Source organism: Mustela erminea, chromosome 19 (genome assembly GCF_009829155.1).
Source record: "Mustela erminea isolate mMusErm1 chromosome 19, mMusErm1.Pri, whole genome shotgun sequence".
NCBI lineage: Eukaryota > Metazoa > Chordata > Mammalia > Carnivora > Mustelidae > Mustela > Mustela erminea.
The window spans coordinates 20,067,069-20,090,752 of record NC_045632.1 but is presented as its reverse complement, the minus strand read 5'-3'; the positions used below and the strand labels follow the sequence as shown (position 1 = coordinate 20,090,752).

General features: G+C 56.8%; 1 protein-coding gene across 1 annotated transcript in view; it reads right to left on the bottom strand.

Annotated features, from left to right (window-relative positions):
• The window catches only part of PEPD (peptidase D), a 109,390-nt gene that overhangs the window by 17,015 nt on the left and 68,691 nt on the right, over nucleotides 1-23,684 (bottom strand). The window contains exons 10-11 of the mRNA XM_032323461.1: nucleotides 5,976-6,044; nucleotides 4,798-4,875 (exon numbers count right to left, since the gene is read on the bottom strand). Coding sequence (XP_032179352.1) covers nucleotides 4,798-4,875; nucleotides 5,976-6,044 — 147 coding nt within the window. The remainder of the gene's footprint in view (nucleotides 1-4,797; nucleotides 4,876-5,975; nucleotides 6,045-23,684) is intronic.

The window sequence follows — 23,684 nt, the reverse complement described above, 5'->3', positions numbered from 1 at the left end:
AGGGGCCACTGACGCCAGCAACAGGTCAGATGTCTCCAGGGGCTTCCCTGGGAGGAAAGCCCATATTTCTCCAGGCAGAGAGAAGCAGGGCTGCGGTCCCTGTGCGCTGTGTCCACTCTTCTGCCAGTCAGCGGGGCAAGGCAAGCGAGACAGGGCATCAGGCTGTTAACAGGGCAAGGAGAAATAGAGGCCCCCGAGCCCTGACGGGAGAGGAGAGGAGATGGGGAGAGGACATAGCATGGGGCTGGGACAGGCGTCTCCCGCTAACTGGGCAGGCTGCCCCCCACCCCACGCCCCAGGGGCAGCAGGACATAGCCTCCAGCAGGGAGGAGGCCTGCCCACACATCCTGGGACAACGCTGCCCTCTTCTGGCCAGCGCTGGGACGGCCGGCTCCCACCCACCGGCCGCATCCTGCCTGCAGCTGGGTAACCCAGGCCTGGGCATCCTTAGACAGGCGCTCCAGAAGGTTCTGAGGATGACCACAGGGCATTCTACCTCAGGAACCACTCCCCCACTCCCTGAGCAGATGGTGGGAGTGGGAGGCAGCAGTGGCGCAGGAGGGGTGTCCCAGCTGTCCTCCCAATCAGAACCCACTGGAGGCACACCCTGGACCCCTCCTGACTCTGCCCCTGGGGTGATGCTGCTGAGAGTCCCCAGGGACATGGGAGCACTGCAAAGGCCAGCCTCAGACCCAGTGGAACACAAGGGAGGATCCGACTCTGGGTGCCTGGCTTCCCAGTGGATTTGAACGTGGACAGTGGCGCTCCCTGGTGGCCATGGGTGGCCTACCAGCCCCCTGGCACTTCCATCTGCCTTGGGGACTCTGGTTTTCAAAGCCCGGGCTGTCTGTGCGAAGCCAGGGCAGCCCATGGGTGCCACATCTGTCTTCACAACATCCATGCTCACAGCCACCTGGCTGGAGCTGATATGGTGGGGAGGGGTCTTCCCGGGCTCCCACCCAGAAAGGGAGTCCAGGGCCAGAAGCCACCATCCTCTGGGTGAGCACGTGAAGAGCACGCGTTGGCAGGAGTTCCAGGCTCTTGCTGCCCCATCCGACGAGGTCTACCACTGCCTCAAAAGCCAGCACAAAAAGCAACTAATGGCTTCTCTAGGACTGTGGCTGGGAGACAGGTTCTTGGAGAACCCGTGAAAGGGCTCTGAGAGCCAGGGGAAAAGGTCCAAGGGGCCCCCTAAGAGGCCTCATGGCTCTGAGGGAGCTGAGTATGAGACCCCCAGGGATCTGAAGCTACTTCAAAGTCTAGGTCCCTCTCTGTCCTTCATGCGGAGCAAGTGGGGCTGATTCAGCAGAGAGACACGGGAAGGGGTCCCTGGAGCAGGCATGGTGGGCCAAGCAGTCCTCGCTGCCCAGCCCCGGGCAACAAGGCAGGCATGGAGGGAGAACCAGCCTGCCTAACCCAGAAGGCCTGTTCCCAGGCCATGACTGAGGCTGACAGCAGCCTTGGCCGGGCTCCCGGGAAGGAGCTGGTCCCGGAGGAACAGGGGCATGGCAGGGTGGGCTGGCCTCACGCCCCACCACGCACTCACCCAGAGGACAGCGTGGCACTGGAAACACAGTACAGCTCAAGAGCTACCTGCCTCAGGCTCTGCGGAGCCTCTCCCCACCAGTCTGTCATGGAACCCGCTGCTGGAAGGTGGGCCTCATAGTCCCAGGGCACAGGCAGAAGGCCAGCCTGCTGGCTCTGAGGACGGTCACCACTGCCACTCCCACCTGCCAAGGCCGCGCTGCGCCAGGCTCCCCACTCAATACCACTTACTCTCGCCGACTGCTCCTAGGGCTGGGTGTGGATGGAGAAGCTGAGCCTCGGGGCACCGGCCACTCAGCCAGGGAGGGGGAGGGCAGGGGCAGGAACTAGGGACCCTCTGCGGTCATCATCACAGGTCACACGGCCCGGGTTCTCTGAGGCTCCCTGTCGGGGGCTAGGGGCATGTCTGGGACCGGAGACAGAGGGACAAGAAGGCTGGCTGCCTCTCAGCCCCCACCCCCACCTTCTCCAGCAGCGCCGGACTGTCTCGGACCCTCTCTGGCCCCAAGCAGCCCCTTCCTCGACATTCAAATGTCTCTGGGGCATTTTCACCTGACTTCAAGAGACTGTGACCCAAGGCCTACCAGCAGGCAGGCTCCTGGAACAGTGGTGCTCTGGGAGACACTCAGCTCCAGGAAAAACTCCACACTACGCTTCTGTTTTGGTTTCATACCTGATGATGAAGTATCGTGGCTTTTATGTTGGGATAACAGAGTGATCTATTATTTACCGAACACAGTAGGCGCGGCAGATCAATTTCAATAAAACAATGGATTATAAATGCTGCCAGCAATCTGGCAATGGCAGTAATCAACAAAACATGTTGTTCTAAATGCTGCATAATAAATTGACTATAATAAACTCATAATTATTCTACTGGCTACATTTCAAAGTTAGCACTAGAAAAATAAAATCACCCATTTGGACTTGGCATTCACACCCACGGGATTCCTGGATCACTCCTACCTTAGCTGCAAGCAGGAGACGTAGGTGCTGTGCCCCCAGGAAGGCCAGGGCCACATCTGGGCCCCGTGGAAAGCTGAGGTGCGCTGCGCCCTGGTCAGCCCAGCCCCAGCCCAGCAGCGGGCAGCCTCGGGACACAGCTGTGACCAGCCTCTCAGGGGGTGAGGACCGTAGTGGGGGCAGATAAAGAGGAGCGTGGAGAAGTAGCTACTTCCTCTGGGGTGTGCCAAGTTCACAGAGGAGAAAAATCATGGCCACATTGCACTGCCACAGGGCCCTCTAGGAGGCCAGAGCTGGCCCTAGGACAGCTAAACCTCTCTGGTATGGCTAGGTTGCTGTTTCTGCCCGGGGACTAGAGATCCACATCCTGGACTCCTGGCCCAGCCAGAATGAGCGGCACAAAGGGCACTAGGAAAAGCTCCAGGACGCAAAAGTCTGTGGAGATGCCAGGTGGTCTCTCTTTGGGGCCACCTATGGCTCAGCCATGGTCCAGAGGGCACAGCCCTCCCCTCTCTGGCCTTGGCCTCCAGCTGAGCCAAGTTTAAGATAGCCACCTCCCTCCCTAAATTCCTCTGGATCTGTACCTGGGCCCTCCCTGTGTCTCAGTGACCTCACCTACATGCGGGCAGGGCGGGGGAGGGGGTGTCCCTGGGTGGGGACAGGGTAGATGTCCCTGGGGCCAGGCACTGGGGAAGTCCCGTCAGGGTTTCCACACACCCCTTGTTCCCTGTACCAAGAAGGACCTGAGCCACCCTGGGAGGGGTTCAGCCGCTTCAGGTGTCCACCTGTGTATGCTCCCACCCCTGCTCTGCTGGCCCAGGACCCCGGGAAAGGGCATATGAGCTCATCCCTGCCTTTCTGACATATTACTTCAGCCCCTTCCTGCTGTTCTGAGAGCCATGTGCTGGCTCCACTGACAGAAAAGTAAACTGAGGCTCCGAGAGGGAACTCGGTGGCTTTGTTTCCTCCCAGGAAGCTGAGCTGGGCTCTGGCCGACAGCAGTCCCAGAACAGCCCATCCCGCTACTGACCCTGGGTGAGTGCAGAGCCTGCAGCCAGCCATGGAGCCCGGTGTGCCCTGTGGCAGGGACGGAACCCCCGAAATTGGATAGATGTCTGAAAATAGTTAGCAGGGACAGCCGAGAACACGGCTCACACCCCCGAGTGGATGTGGGCCAGGGCCTCCTGTGTACAGGCTCCCCCAAACCACTGCAAGGCTGGGCTCCACGTGTGGGAGAAGGCCAGGCTCTGGCCGCCGTACCTCTGGCCAGGGACGGAGCCTAGCAGGGCGATACCCACAACGCAACGCGAGGCCTGATGCTGCCAGGGTGCCGGCCGGTGGGACTCCTGCTCAAGTGCCCCTGCAACCCAGAGCTTCAAGTCCCAAAGAACTGAGTGGGACCGGCCGTGAGTGTCTCCCTCCCCATGTGTTGATGACCACGGCAAGATGCCTGACGGCCAAGACAGGGGGCCTTGTGGGTGGCTCTGAGTAGTCCTGTGGCCACCTGGGCTGGCCCTGCCCGACATCTGGGAGGTGGAGAGGAGAAATGGGGAGTGCCCAGTGCCTGTGAATCCAAGAGAGCTGGTCCCAGTCAGCAAGGCATCCACAGACCCCTGCCAAGGCCTGGGGCAGCTGCCCAGAGAGGTGCGGCGCATGGGTGGGACTGAAATCCTGCCAACGGAAGAGCCCGTCGGCGGCGCTGGGGGCCACAGATCCTGCCCATGTCTGCTTGGTCAGGGCTCAAGCAGGTGCTCCGAGCACCTAAGTTGTGCTCAGGAAAGCCCTGTGAACAGTCTTGAAGGTCAAGCGCCCCTTGTGACCTTGTGAACTCATGGCCATTTCTGGATGGCTGAGGCTGGCGGGACTCCCAGGGTGGGCAGCTCCCCAGGGGTCCTCCCTGCTCCAGACTGGGGCCCGCCCTCCTGGTACCGAAATGGAGATGTGCGTGTGGTGAGTGTGGGGCAAGTGCCGGTGGCTGGCTCAGTCCCCCTCTGAGGCTGCGTGTCAACCCCTCTATGCTCCCCCTGCCATGCACAGAGTCCCCCGCACCCGCTCTCAGGGCTTCTCTGGACTTGCAGAGAAGGCGCCGTGCAGGCAGGCAGCCCTGGCAAAGAAGTCTGGGCCAGAACAGACAGGGCGTCCCAGTGCTCAGCCCTCTCAGGCTGGGACCAAGAGGAACCCCCAGTCAGTCCTCGTGGAGGCGGAGACCCCCCCCACCCCACCCCACCACAGCCCCGCGGGTCATAGGCAGAGCCAGGGCAGGGGTGGCTCGGGGCTGGCCTCACTCACCACATGTCGCCATCCTGGATGGTCCGGTCGTTGGGGGCCCCAGCGTGTCCGTAGTGCAGCACTGCCGAATTCTCACCACTGCAGAGAACAGGGGGAGGTCAACACCCGTCCTCCCCCAGCAGGTCCTGGCCCATGAGCAGGACCAACCCCGCTCCAGGAGAGGCCGGGGGCGGGGGGTGCAGGTGGGGCCCTGCAGCCAGCGGCCAGCCTCATGGCTTGTGGCTCCCGTGCTGACACGTGCAGGGCTCCCCCAGCCGAGCGCCGTGTGGGCAGGTGCCCTTGGGGCTGGGGATGTTGGAATGGCAGGGGGGTCAAGGGTCTGAAGCCCAGGGAAGGGACCCCAGGGAACCCTCCCTTCCTGGTGGAGGCAGGGGGGAGGCCCAGGGGGAAGGGCCCGGACCATGTCAGGGGCCGCCGTGCTGCCTGCCTCACTCCTCTCCTTGAGCTTGCTTCCCTAATGAGCGACGCCTTTAAGAAAAAAAGGACTTCTAAGTCTGTCCAAAGGAAAAAAAAAACCCACCTGGGTGTAATATTTATGGCCCTGTTCAGGAGTCTCAGGAATCATAAAAGTAGAAATAATGATTTTTCTCTCTATCCACCAGAGAAGAACATTTCCAAAGACTGCGATGCTCGTATGTATTATTCATGCGCCGAGGACGTGCGCATCAGCAGAGCTGCAGCCCCTTCCTGGCTGGGCGGAGGCCAGACCCTCTGACCCGGGGCCTGGGCCCGGGCCAGGAGAGCCCGGTGTGCCCAGGAGTGGAGGGGGCCACCCCCAGCCAGATGTGCCCCTCGAAGACACACCCACAGTGACACCCGTGACACGCACACAGCCGTGCACAGCCACGGGCTGCCCTGTTCTCCGGGTCGTTTGAATCCCATGGCCTCCAAGCACACTCAGCCTCATGCAGCTGACACATACAGACACACATGGAGCCTCCTGCCCCAGCCACAAAGGGCCACATGTGGGGGGACATGCTGGCTGTGTGCCCCCGCGGGGTGGCGAGGGAGAGCACGGCAGCAAGCGCCCCACATGGGCCGGGAGCCTTAGGAGGGGAGAAGGACTTTGCTTCTGTGGCGCTGCAGTGGGCATGGGAGGGAGCAGGTGTGTCTAAGCCCGGGAGGTGGGTGGGGGGGTCACCTTCCCACAGCCCTCTCCCTCCGTCACCCCCACTTACCTGCCGCAGATGCAGGTGTAGGAGCTGTGGCGCATGCCGCCCCGGGAGTAGCAGTAGTGCTCGAAGAGGCTGCGAGGGAAGGAGGGACGTCAGGACGGAGCTGCCAGAGCCCACGCGCCCCCCGCCCCCTGCAAGCCCTTGGCCCAGGCCTTGCTCGGCCAGGGGTTCTCCTGGCTCCAAGCTAGCCTCAGATGGCCCTGGGCCTGACCCTGGGGAGGGGCTCCGGGGAAAGGAGAGCAGAGCTGCTGGGCACTGGTCTGGAGGACAGGGTCAAGGCGCAGGCCCTCACGGAAACAAAGCAGGGCAGAGGGGTCTCTGGCTGGGGGCAGACAGGGAGAGAGAGGCAGAGTCTGAGGACGGGCCCTTCTTCTCCTTCCTCACGTGAAGCAGCAAATGGCCCCCTGGACAAGCTCCCCCTCTCTGGGCAGGGGAGGCAAAGATGAGATCCTAGAGGGGGGGTCGCCAGCTCCCAGGCTGAGCCCAGAGCCAGAGCCTGGGGAGGCCTCCAGCTGCATAGGATATCAGCAGACCCGGGACAGAGCCAAGGTCAGAGGGTGAGCCACCCTGGGCAAAGGCCTAGGTCCTGCCCCATGCCTTCCTGGGGCAGATCCTGCAGATGACTACAGGGGCTGATGGACCAGACCAGCCTCACGAACACCACCTCAGCAGTGCTGAACCCTTGGGGGGCCATGCTACCAAGAGCTCTGGGGAGGCTGTGGCCCTGCCCATCCTCCTGACCCCCCATAAGCTCCAGGACCTGGGGGCTCTGTACTCAAAGAGCTCAGCCTCTCCAGGCCTCACCCCCTCCCTGATGCCTAGGCAACATCTCAGGCCCAGCACCCCAGGAGACCTGGCTGAGAAGCAGGTCCAGTGGACCCCAGTCCACCCACAGACCACCAGGGCAGGGGCCCAAGCACAGGGCTGTGCCGCTGCTCCCGTCCTCAGAACACCAAGGCCGCCTGTGGGCATGCTGAGTGGCCATCCTCCCCTGCACGCTCGAGGCTGGTTTCAGGAACGTCTATATAGAGGAGTCTAATCTTCCAGACACTGTAAACACCAATTACGTGTAATTGTTATGATTGGGTATTAAGTAGTTGTCATGCAGGAACGGTTCTGCTATGTTCATTCGGCTTCCAGACTTGCTTCCCAAGCCTCCCAGGATAATTGTGTATCTGTGAGTGAACGATTTCCTCAACAGAAAGGATTTCAGGAACTGCCACGGGGGCAAGGAAGGGCACACACTGGCCCCTTATCAGTGCCCTGTATTCACAGCAAGGGCACACCGGGGGTGGCCACCAACTTCCACCTCTGTCCTGGAGACCGTGGACCAAGCCACAGCCCTGTGTGCGGCTACAGCCCAGTCTGTGCCTTCCCGGGGCCAGCATTCCCAAGGCCCTGCCCCATAGGCAGCCTCTGCTCCCAGACTAGACACCGGAGCCTCAGACATGGGGACCCTCGCACAGCGAGCCCACAGTGAGGGGAGGACGCCTGATGTGCCACGGAGCCGAAGTGCTCCCTTATAAGGAAGACCCAACCCTGTGGGGATAGAAGCAGATCTCAGGGACTGCATGGATCTCCAGGGACTGGGGACAGTGGGCCTCTCCTGGGGTGGGGACAGGCAGACAACGGCAGGCTGTGGGAACAGCCAGGAAGGCCAGGCCAAGGGACAGCTGGGCTGCCTGCGCGTGCAGATGAATAAGCGGGAACATTCTGCAGCGGCCTGACAACGTGGGGAGCGTGGGCGGCTTCACTCCCCCGCAGCCAGTCTCAGTGGCCTGCGTTTCCCTGCCGTGTCCTCTGCTCAGGAGAAACAGCCTTCACGACACGCTCTGGCTTCCACTTAAGAAAAAAGCACTTTAGGGTAAACGGCATAGCTTACAGAAGCGCTCAGCTGAGCGGAGGCTGACCCAGTTTTCACCTGCGGATTGCAGCCCGGCACTGGGGCAGCTTCTAGCCACAGGAAGACGAGAAACACCAGAAGCTGAAAAGTCACTCGAGCTGAAAATGACTTGAGGTTCTTCAAAATTGGACTTGGGCACCTAATTTTGGTTTCAATGAACTTTTCTGACGCGACGTGAGGACCAGCTGGGGCCTTGATGGCAGTGACAGGTGAATGCAACAGGCCCCCTGTTTTCTGCTCACACGCCATCGAGGGCCTTCTCTCTGGGCTCTCGAGCCTGGGCTGCGGACACAGGCAATGGTCAAGGGGGCCGTGGAAAGATGCTAGTCCCACAAGCGGCAAGGGTGCTTCCACACTGCACACTGGGGGCACAGGAGTGACGTGGAGCTCCTGTGGGGCCTGGCTGGGGCTCAGTCAGAGCTGCACCTGTTCCCCCTACACGGCTCACAGACCAAGACGGCGACAGGAGGGCGGTTCATAAAGATCCCTCTGGAACTTTATGGAAAATACGACAAACTGTGGACCAGATGAGAATCAAGTGGCCCGTGATCAGAGGGGACTAACTCCTGACAGACACAAGTCTACAGCCCAATTTGGCTGGAAGCTACCCATCTGTCCCTGGGGAGCCACAGGGAGACCATGGCAGAGTCAGCTGAAAACTGGAACCGGAACTGCCCCACCTCCCACACTCAGAAGGGCTCCGTGGGAGCTGCCAGGCTTGGGAAACTGGAGGCCTTGGCTTTTGCTGCCATGTGGGGACAGGGATGAGGCCTCGGGGGCATGAGAAGAAGTAGCAGAAGAGAACAGAGACCCCACCCCCACATGCCTGGGCTGGGATGCACCCTCAGCAGAAGGGCAAGACGTGGAGAAATTTCACCAGCATCGTAACAGGCCATGGGAAAGCCTGCCTGGGCTCTAGGGAAAAAATAAAATACCGGCCCTCCCTCAGAGCTGCTAGTGTGGGTCTGCCCTCTGGGGGGTTCAGGGTCCAGCGTGAACCACCTGCGTGGTTTGGAAACTCGTACATCAAGAAATTAGCAGAAGTTATGTTGCTGAATGGTGTCCCCAGTAGGAGTGACACAAAGCCAACTGGGCAGCCACAGCCTCAGCCCAGGTCAGCCAGGGTCTATGTGCACGCTTGGGTACACAGACACACACACGGGTGTATATACACACCGCCACACCCTGAAGATGAACATTATTAGTCCACAAGAGTTGTCAGACACAGCCAGCACCAGGCTGAGCCCCCCAAGGACTTCTGAAAACAGAACTGTCGGACACTATATGTACCTATGAACTAACTGACACCTAACCACAGAGCATGAAAACACAACACAGCAAAACTTCTGGAGGTGACCAGTGTATCCACCAGCAGAGGGGGGCAGGAAGCCAGGCAGCAGGGCCCGCAGCCCAGAGATCACTTCCGCCTGCTCTTTCCATCTGTGACTCCCTCCCGTGTGCCTGTGTCCTGCGGGGCCGACCCGCCCCACTCCCTCCTGCTCGCCTGCGTGGGGCATGGGGTGGGGAGCACATGGCTGGGCAGCAGGCACGTGGCCTGGCAGCAGGGGGGTGGCTTCCTGACGTGCAGAGGCGAGCAGGAGTCTCATGCACACCGGCCACCGTGTGGTCCCTGAAGGTCCCCCCGGACACGGCCGTGCCTCTATCAATTTACCCTCCTTGCCCATAAATTTCTCCCAAGCAGGACACACGTGGAAAATGCTTTGTCTCCAGGCATCAACGAGAACCTTTCAGGAACCTGGGCGAGTCTGTGCTGTGAATAACGAAGTGGATGGAGCGACCCCCGCGACAGAGGGGCAGGCCCATTTGTCAGTGCCTGGATGACGGATGGGGCAGGGAGAACAGATGCCGCGGCCCCGGTCTGCAGGAGCGGGGTCTCCGGGGACGGCACTGCGGGCCTCCCCCGGGGCCCGCACATCCAGTCCACGGAGCTTTCCTGGGCTCACAGCCCAGCTCCTGCCCTCTGAGGTTTATCGCCTGATGAGCAGATAACCGCGGTCCTATAAAAATGCATTAGCTGCCCAAGATGATGGCAGAAGGGCTGCCCGGGGCAGCCGGTGTCAGCGAGCCATCAGCTTAAGCATGAGGGCCGGCAGCCGGGCCAGCGGGGGAGGTGAGCCGGGGCTGCATCACCCCCCACCACCCAAACCCGGGCAGATCCCGGGAGGCCGAGCCGGGAACAGGAGCGTGGAAGGGCAGATGGGCAGGCTGCTCCCCACACATGGCTTCTCCACCTGGTGCGTGTCCCATCGTCCTTGCTCTGGGCCACATGCCGAGCCTCATGGGGCCCCCGCTCACTACTGATGCCGAAGCCAGATCCTAGCTCTGCCATGTACCAGCTGTATGGCCCGTCTATGCCTCAGTTTCCTCATCTGTAAGATGGAATAACAGCACCTCCCACAGAGCTGCTGTATCACTTACATGATGAGACACATGGAGGTTGTAACGGTGTCTTCCAGGACACATTGGCTGTCACCGCTGTCCACGTTCAGGGGCTTCAAAGGGACTGCACACAGCAAGGACCCCTTGAGGGAGGCCGGGCTTATACACAGAGTCTCTTGTCCTTTAAAGCCAAACAGAATCCCCCCATGGCCCAGACCCCGGTGCCCACACGATGCGTCCCCAGGACAGACACGCACACGGGCGTCCTCTGACACGGGGCATCCAGCTGCCTCTGTTCTGCTCATGCCTCTGGAAGTCTCGCCTCCTCAGGGAAGTGCCAGGGCCTCAAGGGGTGAGAAAGGAGGGCGTGGGCGTGTCTCGTGCTGTCCTGGGGCTAACGACTGTTCTGTGCCGTTATCACAGCACTGGTGTACTCTGGATTCACATTTACTCTGTTTAATCAACTACCCTTATGTTGGGGGTATAAACGACAACTACGGAATGAATGTGATAGGCCTTTTGGAGACCTGAGGACGTACTAAAGGAAAATTCTTGATAGTAAGAAAACCACAGTCCCAAAAACAAGAGCCCTGGGATTCACCTTGAGGCGAGCGGAGTATGTTTCTGTTTTCCTGCTTTCCCCGACAGGTAGGCAGCAGCAAGAGAGGACTCGGATCTAGACCCCGAGGAGGGGTCCCTGCTAGGGGACAGCAGGAGGACAGCTTTTCCAGGGAACCAGAAGCACAGACCACAGTATTTTTTGAATTTCCAGGGAAGGGTGGATACTGTTTCGCTCGCTTCTTCTGGGCTCATCAAAAAGCACCCATGGGGGGAGGACAGTCCCCATCCCGCTCTGGTCATCACGGGCCACCCACCGTGTACGGGCTCTGCCCAAATTCCCAGGAGAGCCGCAGCTCCTGTAACCGAGTTCTCCATGGGCCTCTTGAACGGCAGGTTCAGGACTGGGTGGGGGTGAACTGGGAGGCTGCCTGTCCCTCCCCTTCCCTGGGCCCTCCCTTGAGGAAAGACACAGAGCACACTAGGGAGCCACGACTGAGGCTCCAGGGTGTTGGAACAGAGCAAGTAACATTCACAGAGTTTGTCACCAAGAAGGGACCGAGCTGGACTAAACCCAGACATGCAGTGCTAATAAAACCACAGCTCACGGCACAGCCTACAACACTTGGCACCCGCAGGGACACAGACCATATGCAGTGGCTCTGTGGCTGTCTCCACCAGCAGGAGCTCCTTCTGCCTGAGGCCCCGAACCCCAAGTTCCCTCCCACTGCCCCACCTGAGTCCTGGACTAGGGACAACAACACCTTCTCGCCCGGGACCTCCCACAAGGCCCCACCATTAAGAGAAACCGAATGGCCCCCGGCAGCCTCTGGTGTTACCAACAGTCCTTTAGGGGAAGGAGTGATTCTCCTCCTTTGTGGGAAAAAGGCCCGGCAAGAGCAGCCTCAGAGACAGGGTCACGGCAGGAAGGCGAGGAGCACTGGAGAGAAGCCACTCCCTCGCTCCCCACGACCAGCAGCTATCAAGGTATGAGCTAATTAGCATTTTAATTGGATAATTGGGAATTCTAAATCGCCTATCTTGTATTAAGCATAACTGAGGACATAACATGACATTCAATTAACAAATATTCCTCTTTATTCTTGACATGCTTGATTAGGCTGGATTTCCGAGTTCTTTGGTATCCGCGACGGGAGAAAGCCCTTGCCGCATCAGACTGCTAATAAATGCAAATCACAAATATATAGAGAAGATTTTAGAAACTCTCTGCACAAAGGGGGAAAAAAACCCCTCACCCATCATCTTATCCCCCAGAGAGAACCTCTAGTCAAGTATGTCATTGAACATCCTTCCAGGCACTTTTTTTTTAGAGGCATAAACACAGATTTCTAAAAATAATAATGAGCTGTATATTAAAATAACGAAACCTTCCTTGAAGCCACTTTTTTTTTTTTAAAGATTTTATTTATTTATTTGACAGAGAGAAATCACAAGTAGTCGGAGAGGCAGGCAGAGAGAGAGAGAGGGAAGCAGGCTCCCTGCTGAGCAGAGAGCCCGATGCGGGACTCGATCCCAGGACCCTGAGATCATGACCTGAGCCGAAGGCAGCGGCTTAACCCACTGAGCCACCCAGGTGCCCCTTGAAGCCACTTTTTGACTGAAGTCTGACGTGCACATGGAAGAGGACTGCGATCGCAGGGACCCAGCACAGGGACCCAGCACGCGGGGCCCTGACCAGCCCAGCCTCCCTCCCTCCCTCGGGCACCTGACTTCAACACTACTCTGGACTCCTGCCTCCCCAAAATCTTTATGTCAAGGCTTCTCTTTGCAGTTTCTCCTGCCGCTGCCCTTGATGCCCGCGAGACCCGCCCAGGTGGCAGGTGGCTGTCACTGCTCCTTCTCCTTGTTGGTAGCGTCCCACCTGCTCCGCTCATGCTGCTGCTGAACATCCTGGAGGTTTCCAGACTGCGGCTCTCATGAATGGGGTTGCCCTGGACACTCATCCTGCTTCACACCAATGCGTGGGGCCCAACTGAGCTCAAAAGGTGCCCTGCCGCCCTGGGAGACATGTCAGGGAAGGGTCTTGCGAAAGCAACACCATGTTCCCTTGCCCATAGATCGTATCCATACTGTATTTATTTTTGGGGGTCACTCTGTCCAGAATCTGACCACTGCTCGCCGCTGACGCTGGTGCAGGCCACCTTCGTCTCTCGCAGGGTGATGGTGACAGTGATGGAGCCGATCTCCCAGCTTCTGACCTCATCCCCTGTGGGGGGCTCCCTTGATGATGATCTAAGGAGGACCACAGAGTCCTGACTTGCTGGGAGCAGCCCGCTCCCTCGCATTTCCCCGTCTCCTCTCATCTTCTCCGCTCGCCTCCCCACTGCTGCTCTTGGGGCCGCCAGGCAAGCTCCCAGCGCAGGGCCACCAGAGGAGCCCCATTCTCTCTGCCTGGAATGTCTGTCCCAGAGATCCATGGCTTGCTCTCCCCTTGAGGACTGTCCCCATGTCCCCTTCTCAGGGACGCCTGTCCCCAGTTCCCTGGATGAAGGACTCCCTCGCCCGTTGCCCTCACTGTACGACTCCCACCCATCCATCCAGGCATCCATCCATCCAGGCATCCATCCATCCAGGCATCCATCCATCCAGGCATCCATCCATCCACCCAACCTTTCTCACTTCCATTAGGCTGGAGTCTTGTCTCTTCTGCTCACTCAAGTGTCCCCAGAGCCCAGAATTGTGCCTGGCACACCGACGCCTCCCCATACATTTCTGTCGAGTGACTGCACAGTACACGGTTGTGTGGGCGGCACCACACCCTGTAATTTACTTCCCCAATTTCACGCTGCTGGGTATCTAGGTTGTCTCCATCTCCGTGTTACGATGGACACCCGTGGCCATATGCCTTTCCCTGCCTCTGGACTAAATTCCTAGAAGGAGAATTAACCGGGCACATTTTGAGACTCAGGGCCCGTTCTGCCCGACAGACCCTGAACAAGATCACGAGGATTTTCAGGGTCCTGGGCGGTGCACCACGGAAACAGGCTGCCCACTGAGCTGCGAATCCGGCAGGCAAAACAAAAAAGTATTTTGTTGTTTCATTGATTAACTGGCCTGTTTACATGCTTATGTCCTCGTATTTCTTCCTTTCTGAGTGGCCTGTATTTTTTTTTTTTTTTTAGAAAAATGAATGTTTTTTTTGTTTTTTGTTTTAAAGATTTTATTTATTTACTTGACAGACAGAAATCACAAGTAGACAGAGAGGCAGGCAGAGAGAGAGGAGGAAGCAGGCTCCCCACTGAGCAGAGAGCCGGACGTGGGACTCGATCCCAGGACGCTGGGATCATGACCTGAGCCAAAGGCAGCGGCTTAACCCACTGAGCCACCCAGGCGCCCCGAAAAATGAATGTTCTTATCTTTACCTTATTCATCCCTAAAGGATTTATAAATGAAGGACACTAGCCAGTGGTGTTGACCATCATCTGGGTAGCAAGGAGCTGGCCCGTTCTGACCCCTGTAGGACCATCTTTGCCGATTCCCTGAAAAAAGGGCAGGGCGGTGGGGGCAGGAGCTGCAGTCAAGAAAGGCAGGACTGACCGGCACTTGGATGACGATATACAGGAAGACAAAACCTGAAGCCTGCAGCACGCAGCTCTGGTGAACATTCTAGAAAAAATCTAGACCCCTTTGGGGCTGACGCTCTTGAACGAGTGGGAAGGCCCCAGCTTTGGGAGGCCCGCGGAGAGCTGCGCCCAATGTACCTTCAGCCGGGATCAACACCTGCTCGCATCTGACCCGACTGCACCAACCCTGGCCGACATCAGCAATCACAGCCTTCTTGGCCCCAAAGCAAAACCATCGTGGCCCCCCCCCACTTTAAAAAAATGCTCCGGGCCACCCAAAGAATCACCCGTGGAGCAGCAATGTATAATGAGGAAGGGACAGAGGGAGCTAGTTCTTGCTTGACACAGTCCAGAAGCTACTTCCCTCCCAAGGATGACTGCACCCGTGCCTCCCCTCCCCAGGAAGGTGCACAGGGAGGATGCCCATACATGGGGAGCCTCCTGGAAGAGCAACAGCTAGAATCTCCCCAAGCACAACAGAAGTCCATGCGATGGCATCACGGGGTCCACCGGCACACACGTTCTACGCGTCAGGTGTTTATTTTAAAGTGTTCCAGTCCACCTACGGCAGATCATACTGAGTTTCACTCATGACAGGGATATAAAGCTTTCTTTTAAAGGACACGTAAAGAAAAAAAATAAATAAACCATTAAGCAAACAATACTGCAAGTGGGACAAGGACTTGGCAGACGGTGTGGGGGTGTCACGTGACTGATGCTGGGGGATCCTGCTCTAACAAGGCTTTTCTGCAGAAAAACCTGTTTTTAGCTCCGGGCGGGAGTACCTTGGTCCAGAAGGTCCCTGCTCCCAGAGAGCACCTGCCTGTCCTCGGAACACAGCTGGTGGGAGGGACTCTTAACAGAACCCGGATTCTCTCCTGTACTCCCTCCCTTGCTCCTGTCCCCAGTAGGGGCCTCAGATGCCCAGCCAGTGTGGACCCTCAGGGCAAATGCCAAATGGGCCCCCTCTGTTCTTAGCACCTGGAATGCTGGGGGATCCCGGGGGACGATGCCACCTCTGGCAAATCCGGCTGCTAAGGGCCTCGGACAAGCAGATGCCAAGCTCTTACCATGCCCCTCGGCTCTGCCACTGAGTGAAGACACGGAAGCCTTCCCTTCAGCCTGAATCCTGGCTGGAGCCTTACTTGGCAACATTTCCGTCATCCTTTGTTTAATGGCCCGTCATAAAGCCAGGTCATTACACAGGGCCTGCTCAAGGCAAGGATCCTCACAAATGCCCACATGGCTCCACGGTTGATAGCATCACGGGTGTCTGGTGGCCACCACGCCCCGCATGCGGCGTCCTTGGAGCCACCACTGGCCACAAGGCCCCACTCCACAAATTCCTGTCACCGCCCGTGTTAGAAGCAACACCTGGAATCCTTCCCCACAAAGGTGCTTCCTATACACAAATCTCGCAGAGCCTGAGGTCCTGGCTTCCACTTGGCACGGCCGGGACACCTCTCTACAGGAAAAGAGGGCTGTGCTTTCTGAACCCCTCCAGGGTGTCTGGCTTATTTCTACAGAGCCCACTACCTTATTCCCAAACATCAAACTTCTCTGTCAGCCTCATCATCTTAAAGTACGTCACAAATCTGCCCTCTCAGATAGAACGTTCTCTGGAAAGCACTGTTTTATGTCCATGCCTCTCTAAAGCAGCGGGTCCAAAGCTTCAGCTAGCTCATCGCAGCCCAGCTCCAGCTCTGGTCAGGCCTCTGGGGCTCTCCTCTTCGGACTGAGTTGCCTCCTGGGTCCCATTTTTCCTTCCCATAGTTCTCTGCTCAAGGTTCTTGACACCAGCCAGGTCCAGAAGCACACATGCAAAACATTCTAGGTGTTCTAGGCCCAGGACACGAAATACAGGGAACTCGTCCCCTGGGGTATCAGGGTGCCTGGGGCCACCTCTAGGCTAGAGGACCCAGGAGAGCGGTGTCGCTGCAGCCTGGGATCCCGGCCACCTGCAAGAAGGGGGAACCATGGCCGCCTCACCAGGTGAGTGGTACCCCAGGAACCTAAGACACAGTGTGTCCTCTTCGAGAACATTCTCCTGAGCTCTGGGGAGACACAAAGCCCAGGTCGAAGGCAAACTGTCAATGGAAGGAGGCCCAGACACCGTCTGGCAGGCCTGGGTGGGCTCTTGGTGGCAAAGGCCCTCTCTGCCCTGCACGTGCTTGCATTTCCCAGCAGCATCCTGGCTACTCAGTGCACACCGCCTGGGACCCTCTCCTAACAAGCCTTTGCATCCAGCTCACAACTCCAAACGTTAGTTGAGACACACTTGGCTGGACGAGCGACAGCAGTGCTATTTATCACTTTGAAAGTCTTTATCCACTTAAGATGATGAATGGGGAGAGCACCCAGGCTGCCCCTGTAGAAAGATCAGCCCTTAAGAGAGGAGGCACCACCAGTGGGGGGCGCTCTCCAACAGGGCAGTGGGCTCCTCTCGCCAGGCCCCCAGGTCCTCAGCACCGGCGGCTCACCCCACAGGGGTAGCTCCTCACCTGTCCCCAACATGCTACAGGATGACCATGCTGGGTCCGCAGGGAACAGGTGAGGTGATTTAAGAACTTGCTCTTGTACTCAGAACCTTTCCCCTGCTGGCTTCCTGCAGATAGAGGGCAGGTCCCTAAAAGTACCCTCCAACCTCCATGAATTAAAGAATTTTGGTAACTTAAATGTATTTATCAATAGCAAATTAATAAGGTCTAAGTCCTATGATGACAGGGTGATTAAACGGTTTTTTAAATAATCCATTTTTAATTAAAATGCTACCCTCTCTTGGTTTCTGGATAGATTCAAAAGAAAGTCTTAACAGATGTCTTGTTTTTAAATACACATTATATAAAGCCAATAATTAGAAGAATTCATGCTTTTAATTATACTTTAATTATTCTTTGCCTATTGATGCGAAGTTAAATATTCTCTCTTTCTGGTACTACCGCCGCTAACTGAAGCCAGCAGACGGCCAGCAGGAACTGTTCCGTGTGTGAAGTCCTGTTTCAGAGAGCTGTATAGAGAAGGTTCTCTGGAACGCTCTGTCTTCCTCCTGGCAGATGGCATCTATTTCTAGTGAACTGCCTGGTCTGGAGGCACTCTCCTGGCTCCTGGCCAGGAAAAGTCATGCTCCAAGGCCAAAGCACCAGCTATGTGATAAGGGTCTGCGTGTCCCCTCCTCTTGTCCGGCCATGAGGCCAGGAAGGTCCCGTGGCTGCTCCATCTCCTCCCTGCACACCCTGCGAACCGTCTTCACCAGTATGACCCACACAAACAACCAAATCGCCCACCCAACTTCAGCAAGCTTACAGAACGCCATGCGGACTTGGAGGAGGGAGCAGAGGGAGTCAGGCTGTGAAGTGGAGCTTTCTGCTTCCTCTCCAGGGAGCGTCCATACTGGCTGGTGGGCCTGGAGCACTGTTTCGCCCTCTGTCCCCAGCCCCAGCCCTGCCCCCGCTGCCAGCACATGACCCTCGCACCAGGACTGCTGCCGCCCCTCCGCCCCGCTCCCTCGAGCCCACCTCGCTGCCCGGCTAGCCAGGCCCCCTCATGGCCCACCTGCCGGCTGGAGGAGGCCGTCAGGGGCCCCTCCCCTCTCTCACCATCTAAAGCCCTTCCTAGGTGAGCCCTCTCCTCTCTCCTCCCTCCCCCGACCCCACAGACACACCCGCCCTTCATGGCTTTCACCTCTTGCATGTGGCTGTGCCCCTTTTTCCTACCGGTCTCGAAGGGAAGTCATAGATACAGGCCCAAGGCACCCTACAGCCAAGGCTGGGTACAGGGACGAGCACGCAGTAGGTTCTCAGTAAACATCTGAGGAAAGGGTAACGGATGGTACGGACGGTTGGCGGAACATGCCCGATGGTCCAAACAGAACACGTGCACATGTGCCCGTCCCAAAACAGGGGGCCTTAAACCCCAGCTGCTCCAGAGGCGCCTGGGCGGAGACCTGGCCATGTGCTCGCCTGTCTCCCTGTAGTCTGTGGGACGATGGGACGGGACCCGGTTCTCGCCAAAGGGAGCATGAGTGGGAGTAACGTGGGCCACTTCCAGGCAAGGCTTTTAGGAGCGGGTATAAGCTTGCCACGCTTTCTCTCTCCCCTCTCAATGGGGGGGGGGGGGGCAGAAGAGTCAGGGAACAGAAGCAACTTCGACCCTGGGGGAGGACAGTCCCGGGGTCTGCCTCAGACTGCGACGTGAGCCAGGAATAAACACTCACTGTGCCCGGCCAGTGAGATCTGCATTTTTGTTGTTAGTGCAGAAAGGCTATGCTATGTCGACGAACACACATAGGAATTTAGAATATGGTAAAGGTGGAATTTTTAGGTCAGGGAGGTAAAGACATCATTCCAAGATGGTGGGCTGATGGGCCATTTCACGGGGGGTAAAAATGCCTGGCATCTTTGCTTACTCATCACTCTTTTTTTTTTTTTAAAGATTCTATTTACTTATTTGACAGACAGAGATCACAAGTAGGCAGAGAGGCAGGCAGAGAGAGAGAGGGGGAAGCAGACTCCCTGCTGAGCAGAGAGCCCAATGCGGGGCTTGATCCCAGGACCCTGAGATCATGACCTGAGCCGAAGGCAGAGGCTTAACCCACTGAGCCACCCAGGTGCCCCAATTACTCATCACTCTTAAATGCATTTTAGGAAGACCAAAGAGTTACATGTAAAATAAACATGGGGATGCACGGATTTGTCACACCGTCCATACCAGTGTGGAAATATGTCGTAATTGCACAGAAAGTTTTTTTAAAGAAAATCGTAAAACCATAAAGCTAGAAGACAGACGTGAGCAGCTGAATTGTATTGAGGCAGAAGAGGAGGCCGATGCGGGGATGTGAAAGGCATCAACTGCACAGGAAAGGAGGAATTTGGCAATCGATGTTTAAACGGTGCATCACACTGGGAAAAAATATTTTGACAAGTAGAAAGGTAACATGAAAGGCCCTAATGTGACATGCTCTTGGAGACCAGTAAGCAGTACCCCGAATGTCCCAACAGCAGCTTGTGCCAAGGACAGACAAGCCACAAAGACAAATGGGAGAGAAGCACCTGCAAGAGAAGCTTCACCTCCCAGTAACCAAAGAAGTGCAAACAAAGGTCAGTATTACTTTTCCCTTATTAGTTGGTAGAGATGAAAAGTGATAAAAGGAACACAGTTGACTCTGGGGACCAAGTGGGTACAGGTATTCATGGGTGTGTGTGTGTACACATATGTGTGTACGCTCAGCTCAGTGGCAGACAGTACAGGTTCTCGAGGCTGCCTGGCTCCGCCAAGACCCATCTGTCTGCTGTAGGATCATGGACCAGATTCTTAAAGCCTCTATGTGTCCTATAAAGTGCAAGACGGTGCTACTCGTCACACCTCATGGTATTAAATGAGAAAATTTCTAGGAAGCACATAGTATGTACTCACCGGACATTAATGTCAGGTATAAGGGAGTGTAAGTTCTGGAGGACAGGTTGGCTTTGTGCATCAAAATTTCCCCCAGCAATTCCAGTTGCGGGAATTTACCCCAAAGAGATGGAAAGTTAAACACTTGAGAGAGAGAGAGAGAGAGAGATGAGGTTGATTGCTGCAGTGTTGTTCAGGCTGGGAAGTCCAAAGCCACAGGGCCATTCCCAGGGGAAGACTGGTATGAGCGGATCCTGGGCAGGGCCCCACATGTGCCCTGTGCCTGGGCTCAGAGATGGAAGAGATATCCCCTTGACACAGGAGGAGGAACAGTGTGGTCCCAGCGGATCAAATTCTGTCCGTTTGTCCCCCTGGAGAGACCCAGAAGCATGTCTGCTAAAGCCACACCTCTATCACAGGTTTTTTTTCACACCTTACTTATAAGGTTCTGTACTGACTGAATTTCCTATTGGGATATGTGATATCTTTTTACCAGAAAAAAAGCTGTTTCATTTTGAAAATATTTTTTGGAAGAAATGAAATCTCCTTGTTGAAGACCAGCTGCCCTGTACCAGTCTTGCCCCACTCACTGCCCCTCTCCCTCCCCAGGCCTCTTAGGATGTGCGGGGCCCAAGGGACTCAACCCACACAGCCAGGATCCCGGACCACTCCCCGAAGCTGCCACAAGGGGTCGCAAGTGCACACCGCCTGCCACCAGCACATAGCAACTTGAGAAAACTTTGGCTTGGCTTTGGGGACTGCAGTTCAGAAACTCAGTAGGCAAAGCTCTCTGGTTTGGGGTATGGAGAATCCAAGCCACGAGAAAGTCTGCTCAGCCCTGCTTCCAAAGCCCACTTAACTTCCTTCTCTGGACTCAGATTTTGTGGCAAACCCCCTGTCTGCACAAAGAGATAGGTCTCCTGCAGCGGGAGTGGGGGTTGTCAGAGCCTGGTTGGAGAACAGCCCTTCCTGCTTCCTCTGTCTGCCCACAATGTGGTCAGTGCTGCCCTCAGTGGGCCCCCCACCCCTCAAGGAAACACTCGAGCCCCCTCAGGGCTCCCACTGGAGTGGAGGGAGCAAGAGACAGGATGGGGCCAAATAGCTTGCAAGGACGGAATTAAGAAGCAGATCCCCTTCTAGGGATCTCTCTGTCTCCCTTGGGAACAGAAGGAAGTATCTCTGCCCAGGGCGACCATGCTGCTCTGCAGAAGTGAGCCTGCCACTGTAAAAAGATTCAGCTCATCCATACAGGGTAAGTCACCTAGAATGTATCTGATATGACATTCGCCAAATGCCGGGGAAAGAACTCGGATTCAGCAAACAGCTCCCATTGGAGGGGCCTACCAATTGCAGCTTCCAGATCCCCCAGGGAAAATGCCCTCCATGCATGGCAGCGGTGGGAAGCCGGGGCTCCCTGCATTGGCCTCCTGGAGACACTGGCCTGGGCACACATCTTCCAATGCCACCCCCCCACCCCCATACTGGCCTGCAGAGCTGTGCCCCGTGCGTGGTGTCAGCCCCCCAGCCCCTGCGGTGTGGTGTGCTGGGGGCCAACATTTTAAGGGAGTTGTTTCTACCCACCTCGTTCTGGGACTACTGGGGGGGGGGCGGTCCCTGGGAGCCACACAAACATTTCCAACCCGTGGGAACCGGCTACCTGCCCCAAAGAGCCAGGCAGCCCAGAAACTTCAGTAACTAGGGAACGAGAGGGCTTTGTGAGATTTTCGTAGTCTGGTTGCCAGTTCTTACCTCTTTCAGTGCGAGCAGGTGTTTTGTCCTTGAACTGCAGAGCCAGAGCTCTCCGCTCCCTGCGTGGGGGGCATTCCCGCTGAACAAACACAGGGCACACCAAGGCCCCGAGACTGTCACCCCTTTGGTACCTCCGGGGGACTTGACTCATTTATAAGGCAATTTTAATAATAACTACATATTAATCCTACATTCCCTTTTTACCTATTTCACTGACTCTGAACTGTTAAGGATTAGGTAATATATTACAATAGGCTTCTAGGGACTTTTTATTAACTAATGCCCCATATTTAAAAACCTTCCCGTCCAACGAGAAACATTAAGAAATGTGGTCCCTTTTATAATTGCTTCTAATCGAGTCGATATGCAGGTCCCGGCCTTCACAGACAGCCAGGGCGGTGCTTCCCTAAATTGCATTTAACTTTTCATTTTCTTTCTGTCACTGGCCAACGGAAGAATTCTGAAGGCACACAAATGGTCATTTGACCATGTCAGCCTGTCGCTCTCCAGAGGCCTATATATTTGGGAAGCGCAAGGAGCACTCGTAGTAAGAAACAGACAGCAGCCTTCCTGCCCAGGCTGTCACTGTAAGAGCTCTGCTTTGCATGTCCGCTCTTTGCTTTTCGTTTTTTGGGTGAGCCCATTTACTGAACTATAACACATACGGTGAAGGACACACATCTTTGGTGTCCTGACTGATGACGTTTCACGACAAGATCCTTGGGATCCCGACCTGGAACATTTCCCGTCGGGCAGATGCCATGCCCGTCTCTCCCCCGGCCCTCTGCTCCCCCATCAATAACGTTTTGCCTGTTGTGGGGCTTCCAGGAAAACGGGATGAGACCGCACAGGCCTGAGTCTGACATCTTTCCCCTGACGCTGCCTGCCTGGCAAGGAGTGGTCTGTCCGCGTTCTCGCGCACAGCAACAGCCCGTTCGCCCTCCCCCTCGACGGTACCCGTCCAATTATCCATCTCTACAGTGGGCTTTGGGTTCCCGCAGTTTCAGAGTACTCCCGGTCTACGCACAGAATGTTCTGGCACATGTCTCTGCAGTTGTCTGCAGGAACGGCCAGGGACGCTCAGCCAGTCGTCTTGCAGGGATCATTCAGTGTCTGCTTTTAATGTTTGCTATTTTTTAGCCTAACAGGGAAGAGAGTTTCAAGCCCACGCCTTTAGGAAGCAGAGGCAAGAACTGGGCGGGAGACATCAGAGCGCCTGGCTGGGCCTGGGAGCTGCCCGGGGCCACAACAGTCTTCTCTGCAAGTCCCTGTGGGACCAGGGCGTATGTGGCCCTGGCTCGGCCCCAGGGCAGGATTATACATCTCGAGGACACAGAGCGAAGACACAGAGAGCAGCAGATGGCTTCTGATGCCCCCTCAGAGGTAGCTGTCTTTCTGCAAGTAGACCCCTCAACAGAAATGAAAAAGGTGGTCAGAAATGCGGAAGGAGTGACAAACACAAACCGGCTCAACTAGGAAGAAAGCTGCCGGCTGGGGGCGCCCGGAAGTAGCTGGGAAAGGTCCTGCCCTTCAGGGCTGCCTGAGCTGGGCCTCGGGAATGGGGTCAGGAAGGAGCCAGGAAGTCCAGCCAGCAACAAGTGAGACCCAGGCCCCCTCCCTGCTTCCAGCGATGCCCTGAGATGGGGCCAGGGTCGGTGGCTGCACCAACACGGGGCAGTTAAAACATCTGAGGACAGTGGAGAGAAGGAGCCAAGACAAACACCGGGTCCCACAGGGCAGGTGCCCCAGGGCACAGAGGCCTGGCACTCGGGGCAGCCAAGTGCGGGCATTTGAGGTGACAGCCCTCTTGTCCATCCGGCACTTCCAGGCACAGAGAAAAGGCCCAGCCTCCCAGGACTGTCCCAGTAAAGCCACCAAGCTGAGGATCCTTTGTTTTCATTTCCAAATTCAAAGGGCCCTTGGCTAAGCCAGCGTCTGATCCCCACTCAAAGCCATACGGCACCCCTGGGGAGCCCGACACAGAGGAGCCTCAGCTGTGACAGCCCAGGGGGCTTGGAAAATTGAGGGCCCAGAAGCCAGTTTTAGAAGTTTATGAATAATAAATGCAATTAATGTGATGGAAAACAGAATCTGGAAGCTAAGCTGAGGCCCCAGGGCGGGTGACTC